Source organism: Lynx canadensis, chromosome A1 (genome assembly GCF_007474595.2).
Source record: "Lynx canadensis isolate LIC74 chromosome A1, mLynCan4.pri.v2, whole genome shotgun sequence".
Lineage (NCBI taxonomy): Eukaryota > Metazoa > Chordata > Mammalia > Carnivora > Felidae > Lynx > Lynx canadensis.
In genome coordinates, this window is record NC_044303.2 from 210,223,559 (window position 1) to 210,249,692 (window position 26,134).

The 26,134-nt window shown below is 36.5% G+C and overlaps 1 protein-coding gene and 1 non-coding gene across 5 annotated transcripts in view; one reads left to right on the plus strand and one right to left on the minus strand.

The window, feature by feature from the left end:
* The window catches only part of NIPBL (NIPBL cohesin loading factor), a 202,867-nt gene that overhangs the window by 9,481 nt on the left and 167,252 nt on the right, over nucleotides 1–26,134 (minus strand). For all 4 annotated transcript variants that reach the window (XM_030331112.2, XM_030331102.2, XM_030331128.2 and 1 more), the window contains 10 exons: nucleotides 15,407–15,515; nucleotides 13,749–13,885; nucleotides 9,354–9,494; nucleotides 9,140–9,233; nucleotides 8,368–8,522; nucleotides 7,759–7,849; nucleotides 6,140–6,313; nucleotides 5,542–5,732; nucleotides 3,423–3,530; nucleotides 1,670–1,870 (listed from right to left, as the gene is read on the minus strand). In XM_030331112.2, coding sequence (XP_030186972.1) covers nucleotides 1,670–1,870; nucleotides 3,423–3,530; nucleotides 5,542–5,732; nucleotides 6,140–6,313; nucleotides 7,759–7,849; nucleotides 8,368–8,522; nucleotides 9,140–9,233; nucleotides 9,354–9,494; nucleotides 13,749–13,885; nucleotides 15,407–15,515 — 1,401 coding nt within the window. The remainder of the gene's footprint in view (nucleotides 1–1,669; nucleotides 1,871–3,422; nucleotides 3,531–5,541; nucleotides 5,733–6,139; nucleotides 6,314–7,758; nucleotides 7,850–8,367; nucleotides 8,523–9,139; nucleotides 9,234–9,353; nucleotides 9,495–13,748; nucleotides 13,886–15,406; nucleotides 15,516–26,134) is intronic.
* Nucleotides 12,405–12,510, plus strand: LOC115526964. The gene has a single exon (XR_003972810.1). It is a non-coding gene; the product is annotated as a small nucleolar RNA U13 (small nucleolar RNA).

Genomic DNA, 26,134 nt, shown 5'->3' on the forward strand with positions numbered 1-26,134 from the left:
ACTATTCTTACACAGCCTCATTTATTACTTCTTCACGCTTCTTTCCTTTCCTACCACCATCATAATAGATCAGTCCCTTGTTACCTCTAGTGTGAACACAATGCTAAAACATCCATGTTCCTAAAAATGTTCTTTGGCACCTGTCCTCATTACTTTCATTCAAATGCTTTTATTGGTTTTTCACTGTCTACAAGATCTTCCATAAACCATGCCTTATTATGACCTTTCTGCTCCAGTCGAATAACAATCTATTCATTATTTCCCACACATTCTTATCTTTGTGCCTTTATTATGTTTTTACTCCTGCCTTAAATAGTAGGTCCATCTCATCTAATTCCCAGGCCTTCAGTGATTTGTTCCTCCTCTGACATCCTTTCCTGGAAACAGGAGACGGCACTACATTATGACAGCTGAATTTCCAGCTTAGCATTGCTCATGCTGGGGTGACAGAACATCGAGCTAGTGACAGACACACAGCAGGCAATGAAAGCACACAGGAATGAAGCTCAGGAGAAGAGATAGGGACTAGAGCAGTATCAACAGTATAAACCACCTGGCACTCAAAATACGCTAACCTTATTTATTTCCTTTATCATGTCTCCACAACTGGAGGGAGGTAAGATCCATTGAGGGCAAGAGCACTATATCATACCATTTTCCACTCCTAGCATGATGTCCTACATACCATGAAAACTTAATACTGATGATGACATGATGATGATGATGGTCATGGTGATGATTAAATGATAGTCCAAGTACTTCTGAAATAAGTGCTTGTAATATTTATCTACTAGATCACATATCAAAAAATTTCATGTAGTACTTAAAAAAAGAGGCCTAGTAAGGTATCTACATTCTGGTAATTTAAATTTTGTTTTATTGAAAAAAATCTGGTTTTGGGATAATAACAATCAACTTGTAAGTGATTAAATACAAAAAATATTTCTTTTGTTCTTTTCAAAGCTTTACACACACACACAGACTAACTGGTAAAGTTCTATATGGGCAGATACTAAATCTGTCCTATCCACCATTTTATCTTCATCTCTTAGCACAATGACTACCACACGTAGCAGGTGCTGAATAAATATGTGTGTAAAATGAATGAATCAATTAAGAGGTAAGCTTAAATAACAGAGCCTTCTATTTTGTTCATTTATGGTCCTGGCCAATGCAACTTGTGCAATAGCCCAAAGGGTCAAAATTGTAATTACACACAAGTGGGCTCTTTATTAAGGAAGTCAAGTTGAACAAATAAGGACTTCAGTAGCCAAAAACCTGGAACAGTTATTCTAATAATATTTGACTGTAGCAGGAATAAGTGAAGTCTGACCTTATTTATTGAAGTAACTTATCCTCCAAAGTGATAATTTAAGTGCTGTACCTTATTTAAAGTTATGCTTAAAGGAACTATTATCAAAGTTTATAAGATACTCAGTATGGAGACACAGTTATACTTTATCGGTCACTGTATTTATATTCCATGTGAAACTTCCCCTCCAAATTTGACTATATACCTTGTAATTAATATAAGAAGATGTAAAGAAACATATTTAATATAGTCACTATTATTGACTAAAATGGTCATATTTTCAAAATGCTGACTACTTTAGGCATAAAATTTTATAGAACATTTATTTTCTTAAAATAAAAAGGTTTTTATGCTTACTGCTGTGTCATCAAAGAGGTTGAGTAAAGAAATTAGAAAGGCCCGTCTGTGTTGGCGATTTCCACGGATCATGGAGTAAAGATGTGAACACAAAGCGCTGGAGGACTCGTCTTGTCTGAAACCCCTCACAGGATCTTTTAGGCATGTGTTGATTGCCTGTTGTACCTGGTAGGACATCTTCATACCAGCCACTGCTTTCATCTGAAATCAATAAAAGGCTCATTTTTGTAATGGAAATTAAGAGTCAAGTTAAAACTATACTTTGAATATTATAAGCAGAGGCTAACTCCACTGTTTAGTTTTCTTACTTAAAAATCATAAAATCATGGAACTCAAATGCTGTAAGGAACATCAGAGATCATCTACTGCAACCCCCTTGTTTTATATAAGAAAAAATCAAGACCCAGAAAGCCATTACTGCCAAGATCACACTGTAGGGACTAGAACCCAGGCATCCTTACTTTTAGTCCAGCACGCTTGCTGGACTATCACCTCTAGCTCAGTTTTAAGAGTTAATTTTAAATGAGAATAAAAAGCTTGGGGGACAAACTCAGTTGCATGTTTAGAAGTAAATACAGTAAAACCTTGGATTTTAACTTGCTCTGTGAGTGTTCTGCAAGATGAGCAAACATTTTTTTTTTTAATGTTTATTTTTGACAGACACACAAAGGGTGAGTGGGTAAGGGTCAGAGACAGAGGGAGACACAGAATCCAAAGCAGGCTCCAGGCTCTGAGCTGCCGGCACAGAGCCGGACGTGGGGCTCGAAGCCATGAACTATGATATCATAACCTGAGCTGCAGTTGGACGTGTAACTGACTGAGCCGCCCAGATGCCCTGAGCAAACATTTCTAATAAATTTTAACTTGATAAACGAACAATGTCTTGTAATACGAGTAGTACATGATGCCAAACATCACATGATCACAACTGAGCCAATGGTTCTTCTGTCTCTCTCTCTCTCTCTCACTAAGGGATCGTGGGTGATCATCTCCCATGCTTGGATGCTCAGTCTCAGGCTTCTGTGTTTGGCAGAAATCAGTGATTTTTCAGAACGTTGGAAGGTGCCCACAACTGGCACTAGTGTATTTTTTGGTCACTTCAAAGCACCTATGGACAGTCCTTTGCTTTCCATACAACAGCAAGCCTAGGAATGCTTTGCTTCATTCTAGGTCAGGTTGCTTGCAGATAGACCCTTTTCCTCTGCTGTTTTATTGCCAGTTACATTACAATATATGACAAGAGTTCATTAATACCATACCGTAGTCAACATCCGTGTGAGTGTACACAATGTCTCCCATACAGAAAAAGATTCCAATGAGCCAACAGAGAGCAGTGATTCCGTCAGTGATAGTGAAAGTTGTCCTACACAATAACCCTCCTCTCTCGTCTCCTTCATACCAGCCACGAAGGTTTCAAAGTAAGTGCAGGTTAATTTATTTATTTTTCTTTATATTTTGTATTTTATTATTTTGTATTATATTACAGTATTGTAATCATTTTATATGAATATTTTTGGGATGTGGAATGAATCACCTGAGTTTCCGTTATTTCTTATTGGGAAATTCACTTGGATATGCAAATGCTTTGGATTATAAGCATGGTTCTGGAACAAATTATGCTCGCAAACCAAGGTTTTACTGTACTAAGCAAAATATGTTACTCTAATACGAAGATGGGCAGGACCTTTATCAAGGAAATGGTATACCGAAGAAAGATGTTTAAATTTAGGTTATACAATTTAAAAATACATACATGAATGAATCCAGCATATTTTTTGTCGATTTCCACCAGTTGCTGATCAGCCTTGTTCCTCATAGCTGGTTCTGGGTCTGTTCCCATAGCAATTAAATATGGTACACACTAAAAATAAAAATAAAGAGTTTATAAGACATCACAGTAGTAAAAGCTCTGTATGTCTCATGACATATGTTAAAACTTGCTATATAACTGGGATATATGAATTCGGCTTTATAGGCCTTCCTATAAATGTCATGTTTTAGTGTTCTTTTAAAAATGATTAATCTTCCCTTAGATTTACCTTAAAGGAAAAAACAAAACAACAACAACAAAAAAAATGAAGCATCAGCAAAAATACTGATGAAAAGGAAACAATTTCTATGTGAAGTAAAGGTTCTTTAATCATACATAAAGGGCTCCTACACTAAGAATACCCACTTAAGATTATGATATATAATGCAAATGTATAATCCAGTAATTTTCCAAGCTTGACTGAATTTGCTATGTAAAGATAATATAGGGCAAAATATACTTTGCCTTTCATACTCAAAACCAGAAAAATATAAATTTTTTTGCAACACTGATACAGGGCTTCAATGATCAGACAGTTCGATAGCTAGTGTTCTGGTAACAGCCATATTTACTGGACTTCTAAGGTCAAGAAACACCAATACTATGTTAAGTGAATCTGAATCAGCAGTGAGGAGACCTGAAAACAAACAAACAAACAAACAAACAACAGCTTAAAAAATGTCAACACAGCACTAACTGAAAAGGATGATCATGGATTAAACCCTGACTTGGGGGAAGAAAGTCCATAAAGAATATTACTGGCTCAGCTGGCAAAATCTGAAAATGGACTATATATTAGATAACACTGTATCAGTGTTAAATCTCATGAATTTGATGACTGCATTATGGTGTCGTAAGAGAATGTCCTTGTTTGTTCTTAGAATTCATCAGTGTGTTTTATTTCAGGATACAGGGAAGAACAAAGCATACTCACATATAGCATATTTTAGAAGAAGTTCCACAAAAAACAGGCAAAATAAAAATTTTAGGGGCGCCTGGGTGGCGCAGTCGGTTAAGCGTCCGACTTCAGCCAGGTCACGATCTCTCGGTCCGTGAGTTCGAGCCCCGTGTCAGGCTCTGGGCTGATGGCTCAGAGCCTGGAGCCTGTTTCCAATTCTGTGTCTCCCTCTCTCTCTGCCCCTCCCCCGTTCATGCTCTGTCTCTCTCTGTCCCAAAAATAAATAAAAACGTTGAAAAAAAAATTTTAAAGGATACAGGCTTTTGGTTGTCTAGTAAATTCCCTTCTGTAGCTTATGGTACTCTCCTGAACATGTCACACAGTTATACACTACTACGTCAGCATCAGCTGCCAATTCTCAGTGATGCTAATATATCTTTATTATGTCAGTTAGTCCTCACATCAGTGTGCTGAGGTATTAGGTAGGTGGTATTACCTCCAACTTACAGATGAAGGAACTGAGCTTAGGTAATATGATTTACTTTTCTATGGACTTACAATCCACCCTGTTAACAGATAATACTCTGAACCCCAGTTAACTCTCTTGACATTACAGGCTATTGGTTCTTAGGGATAAGAGTCAATATGGATTAAAACAAACGATCCCTACTTAGAAAACTGATTCCAAGTACATATTCTACCAATGTAAACTGGAAATGTGTTCGATAAAGACAATATTATGAACATATGGGTATTTTATTTTATTTTATTTTATTTTTTTTTTCCAACGTTTATTTATTTTTGGGACAGAGAGAGACAGAGCATGAACGGGGGAGGGGCAGAGAGAGAGGGAGACACAGAATCGGAAACAGGCTCCAGGCTCTGAGCCATCAGCCCAGAGCCTGACGCGGGGCTCGAACTCACGGACCGCGAGATCGTGACCTGACTGAAGTCGGACGCTTAACCGACTGCGCCACCCAGGCGCCCCACATATGGGTATTTTACAGTAACGACAACCTAGGAGATGGATTCTTTTTTATCCTGAATGGATAAAAAATTAACAACTAAGATGAATAAAGAACTAGTATTGTATAATCACAATGTCATCAAATGGTAACAAATTTGGTTCTTTCAGTAAGTGCTGCCACTATCAAACAGACTCACCTGAACTGGATGGATAAGACCCTGGTTTAGCGTCAACGCAATGACATTCAGGGCAAAGTGGCGTACACTTGACTGGGTGTGAAAAAACGCCTCAAGCACCTGTTTGAGGTAAAGCTGCATGATGGAACTACTCATCCCTGAGGACACATCACCCATTTCTTTTAGATCTTCCTGTTTTGCAACTTTCTTCCCTGCAAAAGGAAGTAAACATATTAAGAACATGTGTATCAACTTTACGAATTACACCAAATTAGGCCACAGCCAAAAGTACAAAATTATAGGTAGTACTCTGGCTCAATGGCTCTTAATCTTGTGTGTGTGTGTGTGTGTGTGCGCACGCACGCACACACGCGCGCGCGTGTGCCTCTGTGAGAGGCACCTGATGAGAATTACAACCCCTATCCTCCTGCAAAATGTTAATATCTGAACATGTGTTACATCATATAATACATATTATGTATACACATTACACATGTATATAGATACATTCGTATCTATCATATAACAGATAAGGAAATTCAGGTGTCTGGATTAAAAGAGTCGGACAGTATTCTAACTCTAGCCACAATGTGAAATTTAAAAATACATCTTCACTTACAGTCTCTGTCTGCTTGTTGCATACGTGTATCCTCTTCTTGTAGGTAGGTCTGGAGGTTTTTTAACACTTGTATTTTTAAATTTACTGAGGAGTTCTTATCAGATAAAATGTTATTATATAGATTTTTCACCTCTTGCTCAAACATTAGACTTGGATGCTGAATAAAGGCAAATCCTAAAGAGACAAAAAAAAATGTCTTGACATATTCATATTAAAATTAAATGTAATACTTAATGAAAATGTTTATAATTTACATGAAAGAGCTCCTTTTCAAACATTAAAACTTAAAATGACCAGAAGAATATATGCTAGTGGCCTTACCCAGAGAAGTATTAGAGCAGGTACTTCTTTCCCCATGAATTAAAAACAAGAAATTGCATTTCAAAGGAGAATTTCACACAAGAGGAAACCTTGAGGAGGGAGCAGGGCCTAGTGGCTAGGGGAGTGGATTAGGAGTCAGGTGTCTTGGGTTCTATTCCTGGTCCACCACTGACTTGTAGTGTGACCTTGGGTGAGTCACATAATCTCTCTGTGCCTCAATTCTCCATCTGTAAAATGGGGACAATAATATTTACCACCCACCTACCTCAAAGGGACGTTATCAGGATTTAAGAGGTAACGTCTGTAAACATTTTTTAGATCCCTAGAAGGTACTACATTGGCATTATTAAAAAAATAAATAAATAAATGTGTGTGTATATATATATCCATTTGATGAAACAGAAAAATTCTAAAATAAACTAGAGCTAATAATATCTTCCATTTATTTTTATGGCATTATAATGAAGCCACAATGCTGAATTCTATAACCATAAGTTGATAAGTAGCAAAATAATACTATTCATGTTTATTTGTACAAAACACTTATTTATGTAAAACAAGATGAAGATCCTTAATGATAGCAAGTATTATTGATGCCAAATACAAACTAAACTCAAAGCATAGAGTGATCAGATAACTAGTCCAAGGTCACACAAGCAAGACGTCATTTATTAACTGGTCTAGAGGTAGTATTTTGTAGACAGTGCTACTTCTTCAAGTTAAAATTTGCACCATTTGTTCTCTGGATTAACAGTGTAAGTTTACCCACTTCATATAACATATGTCCAGACTTAATATTCAAAGGTACACATTGGCTTGAAGTTAACACTATTTCAATAGAACTTCCCTAAAGTAAGTGATATCTGAATTTTTAGTTGATTTGCTATGAAAGGGATGAAGGAGGACTAAGATTCTAAGATTTAAGTTTATTTAAAGAAATCAGTAAACATTTAATAAGGTCTGGGTAACTAAAATTTTATTTCTCATTTTTGTTCAAAAGACTAATATGGACCACTGTTCATGCATATTAAATTATAAACATTGTTAATGCTACCAAAATAAAATTTCTCTGATGAACAGAGTAGTTACATGACTTGCTCAAGGTCACCTAGAAAGTCACTGGCTGAGCCAAGAATGGAACCCAGGTGTCTTAATCCCCAATCCTATAGTCTATATACCAAATCCTACTGTGAGTAGAAACATACTTAAATAAAAAAACAGTGTAGACTTACAATATTTCCAAATTTGCTCAACCTCTCAAACAACTAAAATTATAAAGAAATTTAGACTTAACTTACCTAGACCAATGATGGCTTTTGTTTGTACTTCTTCATCTGAATGTTTTGTAAAATACATCAGTAATTCAAGTACTTTATCTTTTATGTTAACCTAAGGGGAATAAAAAAACACTTTAATGTGTATGAAGAAGAGTAACTTCTCTCAGTTTTCAATTATAAAAGAAAAAGCCTAAAAGCAAACAATGAGAATTTCTGCATGTGAACTTTACTGAAGAATAAATCACAAGTTTATAAATACATAAATTTTAGAATGGTGACATTCAAAATAAAAGTGTGTGACAAAGAAGCTTGTGTAAAATGCAAATTAATGTACTGCTCCTTCATTGAGGAAGTTAAAAAAAAAAAAAAGTCAGTTGCTTAACCCATGTGTCTACTGTTACAAAGCTGATATAACTTGTGTAAGCTTCTTATGACAAATCAGTAACAAACAGCTGGTTGATCAGAGGCTAGTCTGAGGACCAGGTTTTGGGTAGCACTGCTTCAGAATTCTCATTAAACCAGACTACTATAAAGCTGCTTTCATCCTGGGTCATTAGTAATTTTCAGTTCACAGGGTCACACAGTCCTATTTTTTTATAGCATACTAAGTAATTAATATTAGAATCGTACCTTACTGTTGCCTTTAAAATCTTCTAGATCAAAATCAAAATGCCGACATAGTGCTCCAACAGTGAAAAGGGATCTAAGAAGTGCTGGTTTGTTTGTCAGAAGTGAAGTGTTATTTGGATCCTCCTGGTGCTGACTTTTTAATTTTGAAATGGCACCTAATAAAGATAAGTAATGTTTAATTATCTTCAAATAATTATTGCTAAGTTGTTAGAGTTAAATTTTACTAATGTTCTTAAGAGTCACACACATCTAGAATTATGACAGAATACCTTACAGCCTAAAAGAATTAATATAAGAAAAAAATGGTATTTAAATTTTATTTTACATAGTGGGCAGAAAACTGACCAATAGTTACTTATGAGGTAAATTACTGAAGTGATTATATTCAGTTATTAAGGAAATACAAAAGATACTAGAAAATATTGCTTCTGAGACAATCACACCTCTTAACAATTCGCTTGATGCTGTCTTTATCAGATGTGTTTTTAAATTTTTTTCAACGTTTATTTGAGACAGAGACAGACCATGAATGGGGCAGGGTCAGAGAGAGAGGGAGACACGGAATCTGAAACAGACTCCAGGCTCTGAGCTGTCAGAACAGAGCCCGATGCGGGGCTTGAACTCACGGACTGCGAGATCATGACCTGAGCCGAAGTTGTACGCTTAACCGACTGAGCCACCCAGGCGCCCCTATCAGATGTGTTTTTAAAAAGGAGCTAGACGCACTACAGGATCCATCAGAATAATTTCAAAGCCCAGGCACTGAACTTACCATAGTATCTATTGAAACAGGCCCACACAAATTTAAAATTTTGTGTCACTTTATTTACAACTGCTCCCAGACAGCTCACACAATGTTGCACTACCTAAAAGATAACAAAATGTTACCATTTAGGCAAGAGTTAAAGACAAAAGTAAACCATATGATTTAGCTAGCATTTGTGAATTTTATACTCATCAATAGAGATGGTACACTGAATACTTACAGTCATGCCATATTTGATGATAAGCTTCATTAAATCTTCTTCAATAGTAGCAAGGAAAGTTTCACTTGGATGCTCCATCAGTGGTACAACCAGCTCCAGGATTTTTGCAACATTGCAGATAACCATGAAATCATTTTGTGTCTACAAGGATAAAATCAGTGTTTTATGAATATCAGAGTCTGACAAGAAAGTTTATACACTTTTATGAATTTGAGGGTTGAGGTATTATGAACGTCAGGTTTCAGTAAAAAAAAAAAAAAAAAAGACTACCCGATGCTTTTCTTTTTTTTTTAAAAATTTTTTTTTTTCAACGTTTATTTATTTTTGGGACAGAGAGAGACAGAGCATGAACGGGGGAGGGGCAGAGAGAGAGGGAGACACAGAATCGGAAACAGGCTCCAGGCTCTGAGCCATCAGCCCAGAGCCCGACGTGGGGCTCGAACTCACGGACCGTGAGATCGTGACCTGGCTGAAGTCGGACGCTTAACCGACTGCGCCACCCAGGCGCCCCCCGATGCTTTTCTTTTAATGTTTATTTTGAGAGAGAGAGAGAGAATGAGTGAGTGGGGCAGGGATGGCGGCAGGGGAGGGAGGGAGAGGGAAACAGAGAATCCCAAGCAATTTCTGTGCTGTCAGCGCACAGCCTAATTCAGGGCTTGATCTCATGAACTGTGAGATCATGACCTGACATGAAACCAAAAGCCAGACACTTAACTGAGCCACCCAGGTGTCCCAAAAAAAGACTTAAAAAGTTTTTTTAATCTACGTAAGGAAGAGCATAAGCCAGTATCAGGAACCTGGATTCTAGCTCTGCCACTAAGTTACCATGTAACCTTTCAGTCACTTAATCACAATGGTACAGTTATTCTTTTTTTCCCCGAAAACGTTAACACAAGCCAATTCTGAACAAAGATGTTTAACTCTTAACTGAGTATTTTACCAAGACTGATACTGTTTTTCAAGATCAGTATTTTTCAAACTGGAGTATGTTAACTTAGTAGTTCTCAACTGGAGGTGAGTGTGTCCCCATGGGATATCTGGCAATGTCTGGAGACATTTTTGTTGCCCCAAGAGGGGAGTTGGGGGGTGCTACTGGCATCCAGTGGACAGAGGCCAAGGATGCTGACAAACATCCTGTAATGCTCAGAACAGTTCTTGACAACAAAGAATAATAATCCAATCCTAAATGTCAATTGTGCTCAGGTTGAGAAGTCTTCTGTTAACCCTTTTTATGACAGATGAAAATACAGAATCCCAGAACTAGATATAAGACTTCTTTATTTTAAAATTTGAAAAATTAAATTTTAATATTAAAAAAGTTTAAAACTTTTATTAAAAACTAGGCAGTTTAAAAAATAGGCAGAATATTTTAAAAAACCAAAAGTTTATTAAAGAATTTATAATAAAGTCTCTTTCCAAAAAAAAAATCTCTTTCCCACCCCCCTATCCTCTTGTTACCCAGCACCCCTGCCCCAAGGCAACCAGTTACTAGTTATTTTTGTGAAGTAAGACATTCAATATATGTTTTTATTTAGTCAAGTTAATCACTCTTTATTCTTAGCAACAGGTTACTGACATTCATTTTGAACTTTTTTGAGCTGATTAACACGTGCCCACCTGACATTCATCCATCCTCTCATCATACCCATAGGATTAAGTAAAAAAAATAAAATGAGTACTTCTAAGTAGCACAGAAACCTTGTCGTTCCTTGCTGTCTCCCACTCCCACGTGCTTTAAGCAACAAGGGATGAGTTACAGTGGGTCTAGGGAACGAAGAGTTTTTGTCAAAATAAATTCATCTGAGAATCACAGCTAAAATTTTACTTTGAATTACTCTTATCAGCCTAGAAAATCAAGTAAAAGAAGTATCTTAAAATCTAGAAGAAAAATTTAAAGACAGAAATCGTGAAGGAAAAGAACAAAAGAACATAATATGAAGATAAATATCTGAAATGATTATAACATAAGATGTTTCAACATCTAAAAAATTTAGACTAAAGAGTTTCCAAAAAAAGGAAAGAAAAAAAGCCCCACCATTCAAAGGTAAAATGGTCAAATGACATATAAATATACATGTACACATACAGTCAAATCACAGATAATTAAGTACAACTGGTTAATATCATAAAAAAGATGCTCAATCTTCTTGGAAATCAAGGAAGGGAAAATGAAGCAAAATGAACTATTGCTTTGCACCTGACTGGCAAAGAGTGTAAAAATGACACAGATGGTCCTTCACTGGTTTCCAAAGAGGCTCTAAAACAAGTCCACCAGCAATCAGGAAAAATCTATTAAAAACCCAAAACCAGAACCAAAAGAACATTCCCTTAATCTAGCAAGTCCATCCCGTAGGATGTATCCCAAAGAATAAAAAGCACCAGTATTTAAAGGTATATGAATAGGAATGTTTGTTAAGGAATTGTTTTGTAGTCCCTATCAATAGGAAACAATGTAAATATCTGCCAAATTGGGAAATGGTTAAATGTATCATAGAATATCCATAAAATGGATAATCTATACACATACAATACGTATATGTATGATAGGTATATAACATAATCGGATTCTTTAAAGTTTATTTATTTTGAGAGAGTCAGAGAGCATGAGCGGAAGAGGGGCAGAGGGAGAGGGAGGGAGAGAGAATCCCAAGCAGGCTCTGCACCTTCAGCCCAGAGCCCGACACAGGGCTGGATCCCATGAATCATGAGATCATGACCTGAGCCGAAATCAAGAGTCTGACCCTTAACTATCTGAACCACCTAGGCACTCCATAACCTGATTTTTAAAAACCCAGTCAACCAGTTATATATGTGTGCATGTGCACAATTACAGAAGCATGGATATAGTATGTAGGATAATCCAGGTTGTTTCTCCTGAGGTGAAGAAGAATAAAGATGGAGGTAGGGTACAAAAAACAAACATTTAAATGTGTCTAACACATAGGAGATGGCCTTATTTATATAAAAACTTCATGTGTGTGTATAAAACTTTCTAACATTCATCCTTCCTTTTGGCATACCTACAGGGTCAAATAAAAAATATATTTATAGATCCTTTTGTAGTTCATAAGTGTGATGATTGGGTGGGTGTTCATGCTATTATGTGAAATGTGCCTCTCAAACCTTGTTACGACCTTGGCACATTACCCATCTGACATGATAAAAAGAACATTTATGTATGTCTGCATGCGAGTGTGCGCACTCGCGCGCACACACACACACACACACAGAGATTACACAAAATGTTTTCAAAGTAATCTTGCTAAAAAAAAAAAAAAATACTGATTCAAACAAGGGCCATTTATGCAAGTTTCGTTATAGTCCTAGAAGCAAACAGACATGGGGTTGAATTCTAGCTTTGGGACTGGTCAGCTGTGTGATACTGGGCTAGTTATTTATATTCTCAAAGCTTCAGTTCCTTATCTATAAAGCTGAGATAATAATGATAATACTTCACAAGGTAAATGATATAATGTACGTAAAATTTTTCACTGTATTTGGCACTGTGTTCAATAAATATTAGCCATTATTATTGGCCATAGAATACATATTAATCAATTTATTTCTGAATTTAATACAAACCCTAAAGATAGAATTAGGGTCTCAGAAATTATTATAATGTTGTTTTTATACATATTTATCTTCTGGTTCTTAAAATTTCTCAGGACATCCTGAGGTTTTTCATCTAGAACTTCCTAATTTAGATCACCAGAAAACCCGACCACAGCAGCAAAACAAATCTTGTAGAGAAAACAGTTAAAATTAGCTCCTTAGGGACACTGGGGACATAGTAAGTAAAAGAAACTTTACATTTTAAAGTTTTTAGAATATTTCAAAATTTAGTGTTTGTAACAAGCCATTTAACTCACCATGCTGTCATATAAACTGCTGGATTATTTTATATAAGCAATGTTTTATTTGATTTTCACATTTTATCTTAGAATAACAGAGTATGTGCAATATTAATTTAAAACAGCCACCTAACATCTCTGATATACTAGATTTTCCATATTCAACCTACTGATGTATTAGAAAATAAATATACTCAAAATATATTGAAATGACAAATGAAAAGCAAATTCAGAATCTAAAAGAGTAAATTTCTAAATGAGAGGAACTCTGCCTCATTCACTCTTGAGGTCTTAACAATAGTTACAACATTTAGGAAGCATTTAATAAGCATTTAACTTGAGGAGCTTATGGAGAAATGAAGTCAGAACTTCATTTTTAATATATCAGAAAAATGATGTCTTATATAACTTGCCACAAATATTAGAACATATATTTGAGTACATGACACAGTCGATCATTTAAAATGTGGATGACACAATGTGAATTCTAAATTTAAAATACTACATGGTAAGACATAAAAAAAGAGGACAGCTCTATACTTACACTACATTTAGTGGTAAGGTATGGCTGCATAGTCATGGCATGCTTAACCATGAGCTGAGGTCTTATTTTGCTGAATAAGAACAAAGTGGTTATGCAAGCTACCAATCTTCCAGAATTCACACCTTTATTGTCAGAGTCTGGAAAAACAGAGAAATAAGATACTAAAATACGACAAGGCAGTGGAAATTATACAGATTATTTAAATTACTCAATATTATCCCCTGAACTGATTCAGTACATACTTCAATAAAAGATTAGCATTTCTTATGATACTAGATTTCCTACATTTTTTTTTTATTATACACATTACATACATTAAGAATAAAAGACCAAAGAGGCTCCACTATGCAAGGCAAATTTTACACTGAGTGGTGGAGGACTGAAGTTAAAAAAAAATAGAATGAGTTAAGAAGTTTAGGAATGGGCTTTTGGGAATAAACATGGTGTTTCTTATATCTAAAAATGGATGGAAGTCAGTATGGGCAAGTTAGCAAAGCAGGACAAAAGCAATTTAGCTGAGGTGATACCGTGTTTGAAGGCACTGGGAAAAAAGCAACGCTGCAGCGGGAGAAGAATGTTAAAAGACTGGAGTGACAAATTAAGAAGCTGGACCAGGGCTACATCAGAAAGGTAAACCCACTGCTGCTCCAGTGGGAGGAAAATGCTGTTAGTTAGGAGATACAATGGTTCTTAGGAGGCAAATTAGTTTTTAGAAGAGATTAACAATTTTCAACATTAAGTGACAACAGTATCACCCTTAAAATCTAGGAGAGGCAAAAATAAGGGAAACAGAACTAGGAGATAAAAAGAAAAAGAGGTACACATGGAAAATGAAAAAAAAAGTTAAAGAAAAAAAAGGCATAAAAATATAAAGGATACCAACAATTTCCTTAGGTGCCATCATGGTACCTCTGCAAGAGGCAACTGGCCCCCAATTCTGGAGGATGACCAAGGCTGACTATTGTTCCTCATCAATGTACATTAGGAGATGGGAAGTAATGTTAGTCTTGGGTGCTTTAAGTAAGAGATTATCAATTATAGCTTTTACAGTTTTATATATTTACTTATAATCTGATTAATAGCTTCAGATTTGTGACTGTTAAATAATGTAATAGATAATATAAAATATTAAGCATTTAAGGAATTTGTCAATTTAAAAAATATTAGCTGCTTTATCTAGCTCAAGATTAAGCACATTTTACATAACAATTATAAATGATATTAGGAATGTACTACAAATCTTTTAAAAACATTTTTATAATAGTTAAAACAGTTTCATTTTGAGAGAAAGTTTTTTAACATTTAAAAGATACCAAACAGTTTTAGGATGAGTGCAACTAACTAAATACATATTAGCCCCTGGACTTTTACGTCTGTACAACATGACATCTAAAAGATATGTAGAAGAGATGAGGCCTAGGCTTTTATTATACTGCTCTAGGTAATCTTAGTTAACCTAAACAATATAATCTAGGATGTAACACCAAATGAACAACAACACAAAAAAAAACCAACCAAACAAAAAAAACCCACCTTCATTTAAAAGTTAAGTAATTATTAGGCTAAGCAGAACCAGAGGCAAAATTGAGAAATGTGCCCAAAGTATTTTAAAGTATCTTATAAAATCAACTTAATGACCAATATATAAAATGTCTTACCAGCTAGAGATTCCTCATATTTAAGAATGTGCTCAACTAGGTTATCAACAAGTTGAGTACAAGCTTTCTTCACAGGTTTATATGAGGAATCCTCTTCGGACTTCAACAACTATATATGTATATATATAAAAAAAAAATCCCAGTATAATTATTCATTAGGCAATAATAATATAAACGCATTAAATGTGTCCATAAGTAATAAGCTTTTCAATTTGTCATTAACAATATGGAAAATGCAAATAAACAAAAATATATAGCAAATGTTTTAAAATATCTTAAAACCAGTAATTTATAAATACTTTCAAGCGATGTTAGTATGGAGTATTTAAATTGCTGTGTGTAGGAACTGAGGTACGATATGAGAGAAATGAGAAAGGTGACCTTCCTTAATGCCCAATGCTAGTTGAAATATTTTAAAGAATTAGAATTCTATTCCTCATTATTTCAAATCCTTTGATATCTCAAAAAAGTAAGAGTTAATTATACTTTCTATATAATTATAATGTCATCTGAATTGCATCTTAAATTTTAAAATTATAAAATTATAAAACATAAGGCTAGATTTCTTTTCTGTATTATCCTTTGCCAAACTATTAATAAACAATGTTAGAAAAGTGTTGGGAATGATGAGATGCGGAGAAAAGATCGGTCTAACTATGGCCAAAAAGTAAAACCAATTCAAACTTTTACAATCACAGGTCAGTTGTAAAGTCATCTAAGGTATATGTTTTCTTAATACAGATTAGCAAATACAACTTTGGTCTATAAAGAAGTTGAAGTGTATATGTGATTTTCATGAAGAGTTCCAGTGCTGTCCAATATAACTTGCTGCAGTGATGGAAATGTTCTGTATCTGTGCTGTCCAATATGGTTGCCACAAGACAAATGCAGCTACTGAACACATGAAATGTGGCTAGTACGCCTGAGGAGTTAAAATTAAATACAAATAAAAATTCAAATTAAGTTTAAAAAACACATGTGGCTAATATTGGAAAGCTCAAGTTTAAACCTTCACTACAAGATGCATGAATGATTAAAACAGTTGACAGCAATCAGAATAACATAATGCATACACTGCCCTCATCCTCTTCAATTTAAAGAAATAAAGAAAATTTCAATTTTTAGTTTGTCTCTGTACAGCAAATTCTCCTTGTCCTGCTCTATAACTCAATTCCTTAAGCAGCTATTAAAACTGCATGCTAGCCTCTTCCAGGCAGGAGCAGAAAATAATCCCCTCTTGTTTTTTCCTCTCCAAGATATAAAGTGTACACAATAGTATAAATACATATTGCTATGTGCCCTTTTAATTGATTTACTTACTGTGAACCCAACTCAAAAACATTTCCATAAACCTTTATTTCCCAATGCACTCCCCTTTCCCTTATTCCATCTTTCTGTTTCACTTCAAGGTAACCATTATCAGGAACTTTATAATTTTTTTTGCTTAAAAAATGGTGTCAGCTGTATACTGTTCATAATTTTGCTTCATTTTCAACTTTCTAAAAGGTATTATAGTGGACGTAGTCTTCTGTAGTCTTGCCTTGTTCACTCAACATTATGTCCCTAACTGTAATCTAGGTTGTTGCAAATGACTACATTTTATTCATTTGAACTGCTATACAACAGCTACTGTGTGTCAATATTGCAATTAATTGATCTATTCTGAAGACAGGTTAATTACACTTTTTTAGTGGCACTAGCACGAGCACTCTTTTTATCTGTCTCCTGGCACACATATGCGAGGTTTTCTTGGGTATATACCTTCAAGTGGAACTGCTAGGTCACAGGATATATAAATGTTAACTTTATGAAATAATGCTATATTTTTTCAATTTGGTTGTATTTTCTCAGTTAGTAGTAAAGAGATATTGTTTAATCCATCTCTTCTCCCTCATTTGTTATCACCTGATTTCTCAATTTTTGCCAATGAAATGGGTGTAAGATATAGTACTGATTTGTATTTCCCATATTAATAACGAGGTTGAACACCCTATAGGCCATATATGCTATTTCTTGTATGAAATGCCTAATCATGACTTTTACCTATTTTCCTACTTGGAAAATTATGTTGATTTGTAGGAGAAGAGTTCTTCACATACTCTAAGGATCCTTTCTTACACATGTGTATCAAATATCATTTCCTAGTTTGTGACTTGTGTTAAGATGTCTTTTGATTAAAAAATTGTACTTCATTCTAATGCAATGAAATTCATCAATCTTTTAAGGTTAATGGTTTTGAAACTTGTTTAAGAAATCCTTTAGAAATCTTTCCCTACAGAAAGGTCAAAAATATATTCACATATATTTTCTTCTAAAAGTTTTAAAGATTTTCTTTAATCTATATGATGTGATTACTGAGTTAAAGTAGCAATCAATTCTTTCTTTTTTAATTTATATTCAGGTTAGTTAACATACAGTGTAGTTTTGGCTTCGGAAATAGAACCCAGTGATTCATCTCTTACATATGACACCCGGCCCTCAAAAAGTATCCTCAGTAACGCCTGTTACCCATTCAACACCCCCTGCCCAGCAATCCTGTTTGTTCTTTATATTTAAGAGTCTCTTAATGGTTTGCCTCCCTGTTTTTATCTTATTTTTCCTTCCCTTATGATCATCTGTTGAGATTCTCAAATTCCACGAGTGAAATCATATATCTTTCTCTGACTATTTTGCTTAGCATAGTATCCTCCAGTTCCACCCATGTTGTTGCAAATGGCAAGATTTCATTCTTTTTCATCACTAGGTAGTATTCCATTGTGTGTGCGTGTGCGTGTGTGTACACACCGCATCTTCTTTATCCATTCGTCAGGTAATGGACATTTGGGCTCTTTCCATAATTTGGTGACTGTTGATAGTGCTGCTATAAAACACTGGGGTACATGGGCCCCTTCAAATCAGCATTTCTGTATATTTTGGATAAATTCCTAGCAGTACAACTGCTGGGTCATAAGGTAGTTCTATCTAAAAAAAAAAAAAAAATTCCTTATGGATAAGCCAATTTTCCCAGCCCTATTTACTGATAAGTCTATCTTTCCCCCCATTAACTGCAGTGCCACTTCTGTTTTATAGTAAGTATACCCCTTCTATGTGGAGGCTGATTTCTGGGCTCTGCATCTTGTTCCTTTGGTCCATTTAGTACCACACTATCTTAACTACCGTATCCTTAAAACTAAGTCCTTATATTTGGTAAGGCAAGGTAGTGCTCCTGCATTTTCAGACATGACAACTGTCTTCAGTTCTTTGCTTTTCCACATATATTTTACAATCATCTCAACATATTTATGACTATTTTTCCTTTCTTTTTCATTTTTTATGGTATTCTTCTTTTTCTTCTTCTTTTTTTTTAAGCAGGCTCCACACCCAATGTGGGGCTCGAACTCATGACCCTGAGATCAAGAGCCACATGCTCTACTGAGCCAGCCAGGGGCCCCTGATGACTATTTTTTTTTCTTTTTTTATGAGATCTCTCTGAACATTTTTCCATTTTGCATGATTTTCATTTTAGTTTGTAGTTACTCTGTCATATTTTATTCCTAGCTTATTGGAAGTTATCATTCAAAGGCATTAAATTTTATCAAAAATTTTCCCTGTGTCCCTGAAATGACTTATTTCTTCTTCTTTAGTGTTAAATCACACACACACAAACACACACACACACACACACACACACACACACACACACTGATGTTAAACCAGCATTACACTTACACATGCATAAATGCATGTATATACATAAAAAGATGTGTGCACACACACACATCTTTATACATCTTATTTTTGATACATTTCAAAGTAAATTGTAGACAATATACTCCCCCCCCTCCTTTTCCCTTTCGAGATAAAATTTACATGAAATGACTTATATATTTGCTCAGTTTTGTTAAGTGCATTCATCATTACAACTCAAACTCCTATCAGGATACAGATCATAAAAAAACAAAAAACATTAAAAGGGGCGCCTGGGTGGTTCAGTTGGTTATGTGTCCAACTCTTGATCTCAGCTCAGGTCTTGATCTCAGGATTGTGAGTTCAAGCCCTATGCTGGGTTCCACGCTAGGTGTGAAGCTTACTTAAAAAAAAAAAAAAATACAGAACAGTGATCTACATCTTTAGCTTATATCAGAATCATCTGGAGAGACCATTAAAACACAGAATGATGGGCCCACCTTAGAGTTATTAAGGTAAAGCCTTAGAACACATATTTCTAACAAGTTGCAGGTAATTTCAGTAACTTTTAGAACCACTAATATAGACCATTACCATTATCCCTGAAAATTCCCTCATGTTGGGGCACCTGGGTGGCTCAGTCAGTTATGCGCCTGACTTTGGCTCAGGTCATGATCTCACAGTTCATGGGGTTGAGCCCCACATAGGGCTCTATGCTGACAGTCTGGAGCCTAGAGCCTGCTTTGCTGCGTCTCCCTCTCTCTCTGCCCCTCCCCCACTCCCTCTCGGTCTCTCTCTGAAAAATAAATAAAACATTAAAAAGGAAAGAAAGAAAGAGAGAGAGAAAGAGAGAGAGAGAGAAAGAAAGAGAAAGAAAGAAAGAAAGAAAAAAAGAAAGTTCCTTCATGTTACTTTCCAGTCAATCTCTGAACCCAGCAATCGCTCTTCTGAGTTTTTCAGATACAGATTAATTTTGCCTCTCCTAGAACTTCATATAGATGGAATCAGAATATGTACTGTTCTGTGTAAGGCTTCCTTCACTCTGCATAATATTTTTATTGTGCTCAAGTTGTATGTATCATCAGTTTGTTTCTTTACGATGTGAATACTATTAAATTGTGAGGCTATATCATTATTTTTATCCATTCACTGGTTGATAGAGACAGAGACAGTATTTGATTATAAACAGAAACGAAACTGCTCCTTAAACACTTTACTTAGAAATCTCCTCAGCTAAATATCCAATTTCATGCTTGAAGTTCTACCTTTCACAAAACACTAGAACAAGAACACAGCTCAGCCAAGTTCTTTGCCTCTTTATAACAAGGACTGCCTTTTCTCTGTTGTCCAATAGCAAGTTCCTCATTTCTACCTGAGACCTTATCAAAATGGCCTTTACTGTCCATATTTCTACCAACATTCTGTACAAGATTGTATTTATTCTCTAAGACAAAAGCTTTCCCTACAGCTTCTTTTCTCTCTGAGCCCTCATCAGAACTGCCTTTAAATGTCTCTTCATAGCAGTATCAGCTTCTTCTAGTACGCACCTCAAAACTTTGCTAGTCTCTACTGATTACCCAATTCCAAAGCCACTTTCACATTATTTGTTTCAGCAGCATCTTACTTTTGGTTCCAATTTCTGTCTTAGCTTGGTCTTAGCTTCCGATTTCTGTCTTTGCTGCTATAACAAATACCACATACTAGGTGACTTCAACAGAAATTTATTTCTCATAGTTCTGGAATCAAGGTGCCAGCATATTCCGATGAAGATCCTCATTCTGGCTTGCAGATGGCTGTTTTCTTATGTCCTCATTTGGCAGAGAGCAGACAGATCTCTCTTGTGTCTCTTCTTAGGAGGGTACTATTCTGATTCATGCTGGCTCCACCCTCATTACCTAATGATCTCTCAAAAGCTCCACTTCCTAATATCACACTAGGGATTAAGTTTCAACATATGAAGTTTGGAGACATATAAACGTTCAGTCCATAGCATTCTTTGAGAAATCCTCTTGAGGAAAGAGTCCCATACTCTATGGAAAATATACTGTTAATCTTTTCCCCAACTTTCCCCAAAAGGACCTATGGTCCTTTATCAGGTTAACTGTACATTGGAGAAAAGGAAATTATCAGACCTTTTAGGGATTATTAGATGCTGGTTCTGAACTGACACTAATTCCAAGAGACCCTAAAGATCGCTGTGGCTCAGAGTGAAGGGTGGGTGGTTAGAGGTCTGGTGGTCAATGGAGGTATAACTCTTGTCTGTTTCAGAGTGAGTCCAGTGGATCCCCAAACTCATCTTATGATTATTTCCAAGTAGCAAAACACAAAATTGGAATAAATATACTCAGCAGTTGACAGAATTCCTACATTGGTTCTCTGATCTGTGTAGTGAGGGTTATTCCGGTGGGAAAGGCCAAGTGGAAACCATGAACCAGGAAAACAGTAAGTCAAAATACTACATTACACCAGGGACTATTGAGATTAGTGCTATCATCAAAGACTGGAAGGATGCAAGGATGATAATTCCCACCAGATTCTCATTCAGCTCGCTCATTTGGCCTGGGCAGTAGACAGATGGATCTTGGGGAATGACAGTGGATTCGCATAAGCTTAACGGGTAGTGATTCCAACTGCAGCTGCTGTACCAGATATGGTATTATTACTTGAGCAAATTAATACATTCTTTGGTTACCTGGCACCTTCTGGCAGATGCTTTTTTCTCCATCCCCATCAAAGCCCACCAGAAGCGCTTTGCTATCAGCAGGCAAGGCCAGCAATACACTGCACTGCCCTACCTCGGGCATATTAACTCTCCAGTCCTATGTTATAATTCAGTTTGCAGGATCTTGATTACCTTTCCCTTTAATAAGATTATCACAGTGGTTCATTACATTGATGATATTATGCTGACTATACTTGGTGAGCAAAAAATAGCAACCACTCTAGACTTATTGATAAGACTTGTATGTGTCAGATGGCAGGGAAATAAATCCAACAAAATTCAGGGGTCTTCTATTTCAGTGAAATTGCTGGGGTCCTAGTGGTGTGGGCTCTGTTAAGCTATCCCTTCTAAAGTGAAGGATAAGTTGTTGCATCTGGCGTCTCCTATATATAACCAAAAAAAAAGAGGCACAATGGCTAGTGGGCTTTGGAGTTTGGAGGCAACAAATTCCTCATTTGGGTGTATTACTCTGGCTCATTTACTGAGTGACCCAAGATGCTGCCTGTGCTGAGAGGGGCCCAGAACAGAAGAAGGCTGTGCAAGAGATCCAGGCTGCTATGCAAGTTGCTCTGCAGCATAGGTCAGATGATCCAATAGATCCAATGGTACTTTAAGTGTCAGTGGCAGACAGGGATACTGTTTCAAGTCTCTGGCAGGACCCCATAGGTGGACTGCATGCAGTACAAGCCCTTAGGATTTTGGAGCAAAGCATTATCGTCCTCCATGAATAACTACTCTCCTTTTGAAAAAGAGCTCTTGGCCTCTACTGGGCCTTAGCAGATACTGAATGCTTAGCCATGAGCCACCAAATTACCATGTGATCTGAGTTGCCCATCATGAACTGGGTATTACCTGACTCACCAAGACATAAAATTGGGTACGCACAGCAACAGCATCAAACGGAAGTGGTATATATGTGACTGGGTGAGAGCACATCTAAAGGGTATAAGTAAATTACACGAAGAAGCAGCCCAAATGTCTATGGGTTCCTATTCCTGCTATACTGCCTTTCTCTCTTCCAGCCTGTACCTATGGCTTCATGGGGAGTTCCCGGAGATCAACTCACAAGGAAGAGAAGACTTAGGCCTGGTTTATAAATGGGTCTGCACAATATGTAGGACCATTCCAAAGTGGACATTTTGTAGCACCATCGCCTCTGTCTGGGACATCCTTGAAGGACAGTGGTGAAGGGAAATTCCCCCACTGAACAGAGAACTACGAGCAGTGCACCTGGCTATTCACTTTGCTTGGAAGAAGGAATGACCAGATATGTGATTACATATTGGTTCATGGGCTATGGCCAATGGTTTGGCTGGATGGTTAGGGACTTGGAAGGAAGATGATTAGAAAGTTAGTGACAAGGAAATTTAGGAAAGAGGCATGTGGATAGATATCTCTGAATGCATATAAAATATAAGGATATTTATGTCCCACACGAATGTTCACCAAAAGATGACCTCAGCAGAGGAGGATTTAAATAATTAAGTGGACTGGAGGACTCATTCTGTAGGTACCTTCTCTGAGGATATCAGCCTCTCTGCCCAACTACTCTTGTTCTTGCTCAATGCACTCATGAACAAACTGTCCATGGTGGCAGGGATGGTGGTTACACATGGATTCAGGAACACAGATTTCTGTTCGGGAAGGCCAATGTGGCTGGCCCATGGCCACTGCTGAGTGCCAATCTGTCAGCAGTAGAGACCAACACCAAATCCCTGATGTGGAACCATTGAACCATTCCCTGGATGAACAGTCAGTTACTTTGTAAGCACGTTGATTACACTGGCAGATTTCCATAATGGAAGGGGCAGCATTTTGTTCTTACTGGAACAGATGCTTACGATGGATACAGATTTGCCTTCTCTTCATGCAGTGCTTCTGCCAAAACTACCACTTGTAGCTGTATTAGAATGCCTTATCCACTGTCATGGTATTCTACACAGCATTACTTTTTATCAATCAAGGAGCTGGCTTGATAGAACATGGAATGGCCTTTTCAAGACTCAGGTATAGCACCAGATAGGTGGCAATATCTTGCATGGATGAGGCAAGATTCTACAGGAGGCTCTATATGCTCTGAATCAGCATCCAATATATGGCGCTGTTTAGCCCATTACCAGGATTCACAGTCTAGGAATTTTCAAGGGGTGGAAATGGGAGGGGCATCACTCACAATTAACTCCTAGTGACCCACTAGCAAAATTTTCACTTCTGGCAACTTTATGCTTTGCTGACCTATAGGTCTTAGCTCCAAAAGGAGCTTCTACTGGGAAACACAACAATAATCCCACTGAACTGGAAGTCAAGACTGTGACACAACTACTTTGGGCTCCTCATTCCTCTGAATCAACAGACAAAGAAAGGAATTAGGGTACTATCTGGAGTGACTGATCCTGACTACCAAGGAGAGACTGGACTAATACTCTATAATGGAAGTAAGGAAGAGTCTGTCTGGAATACAGGAGATCCTTTAGGACAACTCTTAGAATTACCATCTTCTGTGATTAAAGTCAATGGAAAACTATAACAACCCAATTCAGGCAGGACTACTAATGGTACAGACCCTTCATGAATGAAGGTATGGGTCACCCCACCATAATGAAGACCAGGTGAGGTACTTGTTGAAGACGAAGGGAATACAGAGAGTAGGCAGTAGAAGAAGGTAGCTATGACCACATTACAAGGTATAGAAGCGAGAATTTTAGTTGTCATAAGCATTTCCTACTTATTGTGTTATGAATAGTGTGTGTGTGTGTGTGTGTGTGTGTCCAGAGACAGAGGAGAAGAGAAGAGGAGTGGAGAAACAGCAAATAACGCCCCCTCCCCGCCTTTTTTTACCCCAGTCTGACACCATGGCTCCCTCCCACTGCTCACTTTTTCTCCCCTTTTATTCCCCTACCATATGACATAAAAAGTATGGACTTCATATCATAGTAGTTAAGTGTTGTTAATTATAGTATTTAAGTTACTGGTATCAGGAGAAGAGTAAACATCACTCAAGGACTTTACTTTTTCTTATGGGAAAGATGTTAGTGCATTTTCAGTTCTATGCAGGATAGCTGTATCATGTTAGATGGAACTATGATCTCATTATTGTTATTTGGAAATGAAGTATGGTTTAAAGAGATATACACAGGTGCCATGTTGACAAAGGGGATGTGTGATAGTTAATTTTATGTGTCAACTTGACTAGGTCAAGGGATACCTGATTATTTGGTTAAACATCACTTCTGGGTTAAAAAAAAAAATTCTGAGTACTGGTGAGGGTGTTTCTAGATGCGATTCGCACCTGAATTCGTGGACTCAGTAAAGCAGATCACCCTCTCCAATGTGGGTGGTCATCACACAATCGGCTGAGGGCCTGAATAGAACACAAGGTAGACAAAGGAGGAAATCAACTATTCTCTGACTACCTGAGTTGGGACATCAGTCTCATCTTGCACTCAAATTGGGATTTATACCATCAGCTACCCTGGTTCAGGCCTTCAGATACAAACTAAACTATACCCAGGGGCTCTTCTAAGCCTCCAGCTTGCAGACAGCCTTTATAACTGAATGAACCAATTCCTTACAATAAATCCTTTTCTCTCTCCTCCTCTCAGTATTCTATTGGTTCTCCTTCTCTGGAGAACCCAATACATGTCCCTTCCATGTCAATTCCTGGCCCTCTGAAACGACTCCTTTGAGTTTTTCCAATATAGATGAGTTTTAGCCTCTCCTAGAACTTCATATAAATGGAATCAGAATATGACTCTTATGTGTAAGTCTACTTTACTCTGTGTAATGTTTTCATTATTCATCTAAGTTGCTGTATGTTTCAGTAGTCTGTTCCTTTATGATGTGGAGTACTATTAAATTATATGAATATATTAGTTTTCCTAATCATCCATTGGTTGTTAAAGTATTTGACTGTAAACTTTAAGATCTCATTTTAGATTACAAAGGCCAGGAATGCATGAAATATGGGTTATTCAAGGTTTTTCATTGCTTATATTTTCTTATAAACTAAAAAAGGACCATTGAGTGGCACTAGAAAATCAATTCAATTTCTGTGTACCCTGTCATAGTGGTTTAAACTAAATGGACTACTGTTTAGAAAAAAGAAAAAATCTATCTACCTAAGGACTTTCATGATAGAAATTTTTCTTTTATGTGCTATTGAAAAATGACAAAAACCTATGGAATCATTAAAAGTTTTAAAACTATGAATTCATTAAAGGTTATAAATTATAGGGAACAAATCTGCATATATTTATTGTATACATAGCATACTAACAAAATTTAGTTGGTAGACAGAGTTTGGGGCATGTCTGAATTTGAAGGTGTTTCATATAGTACTC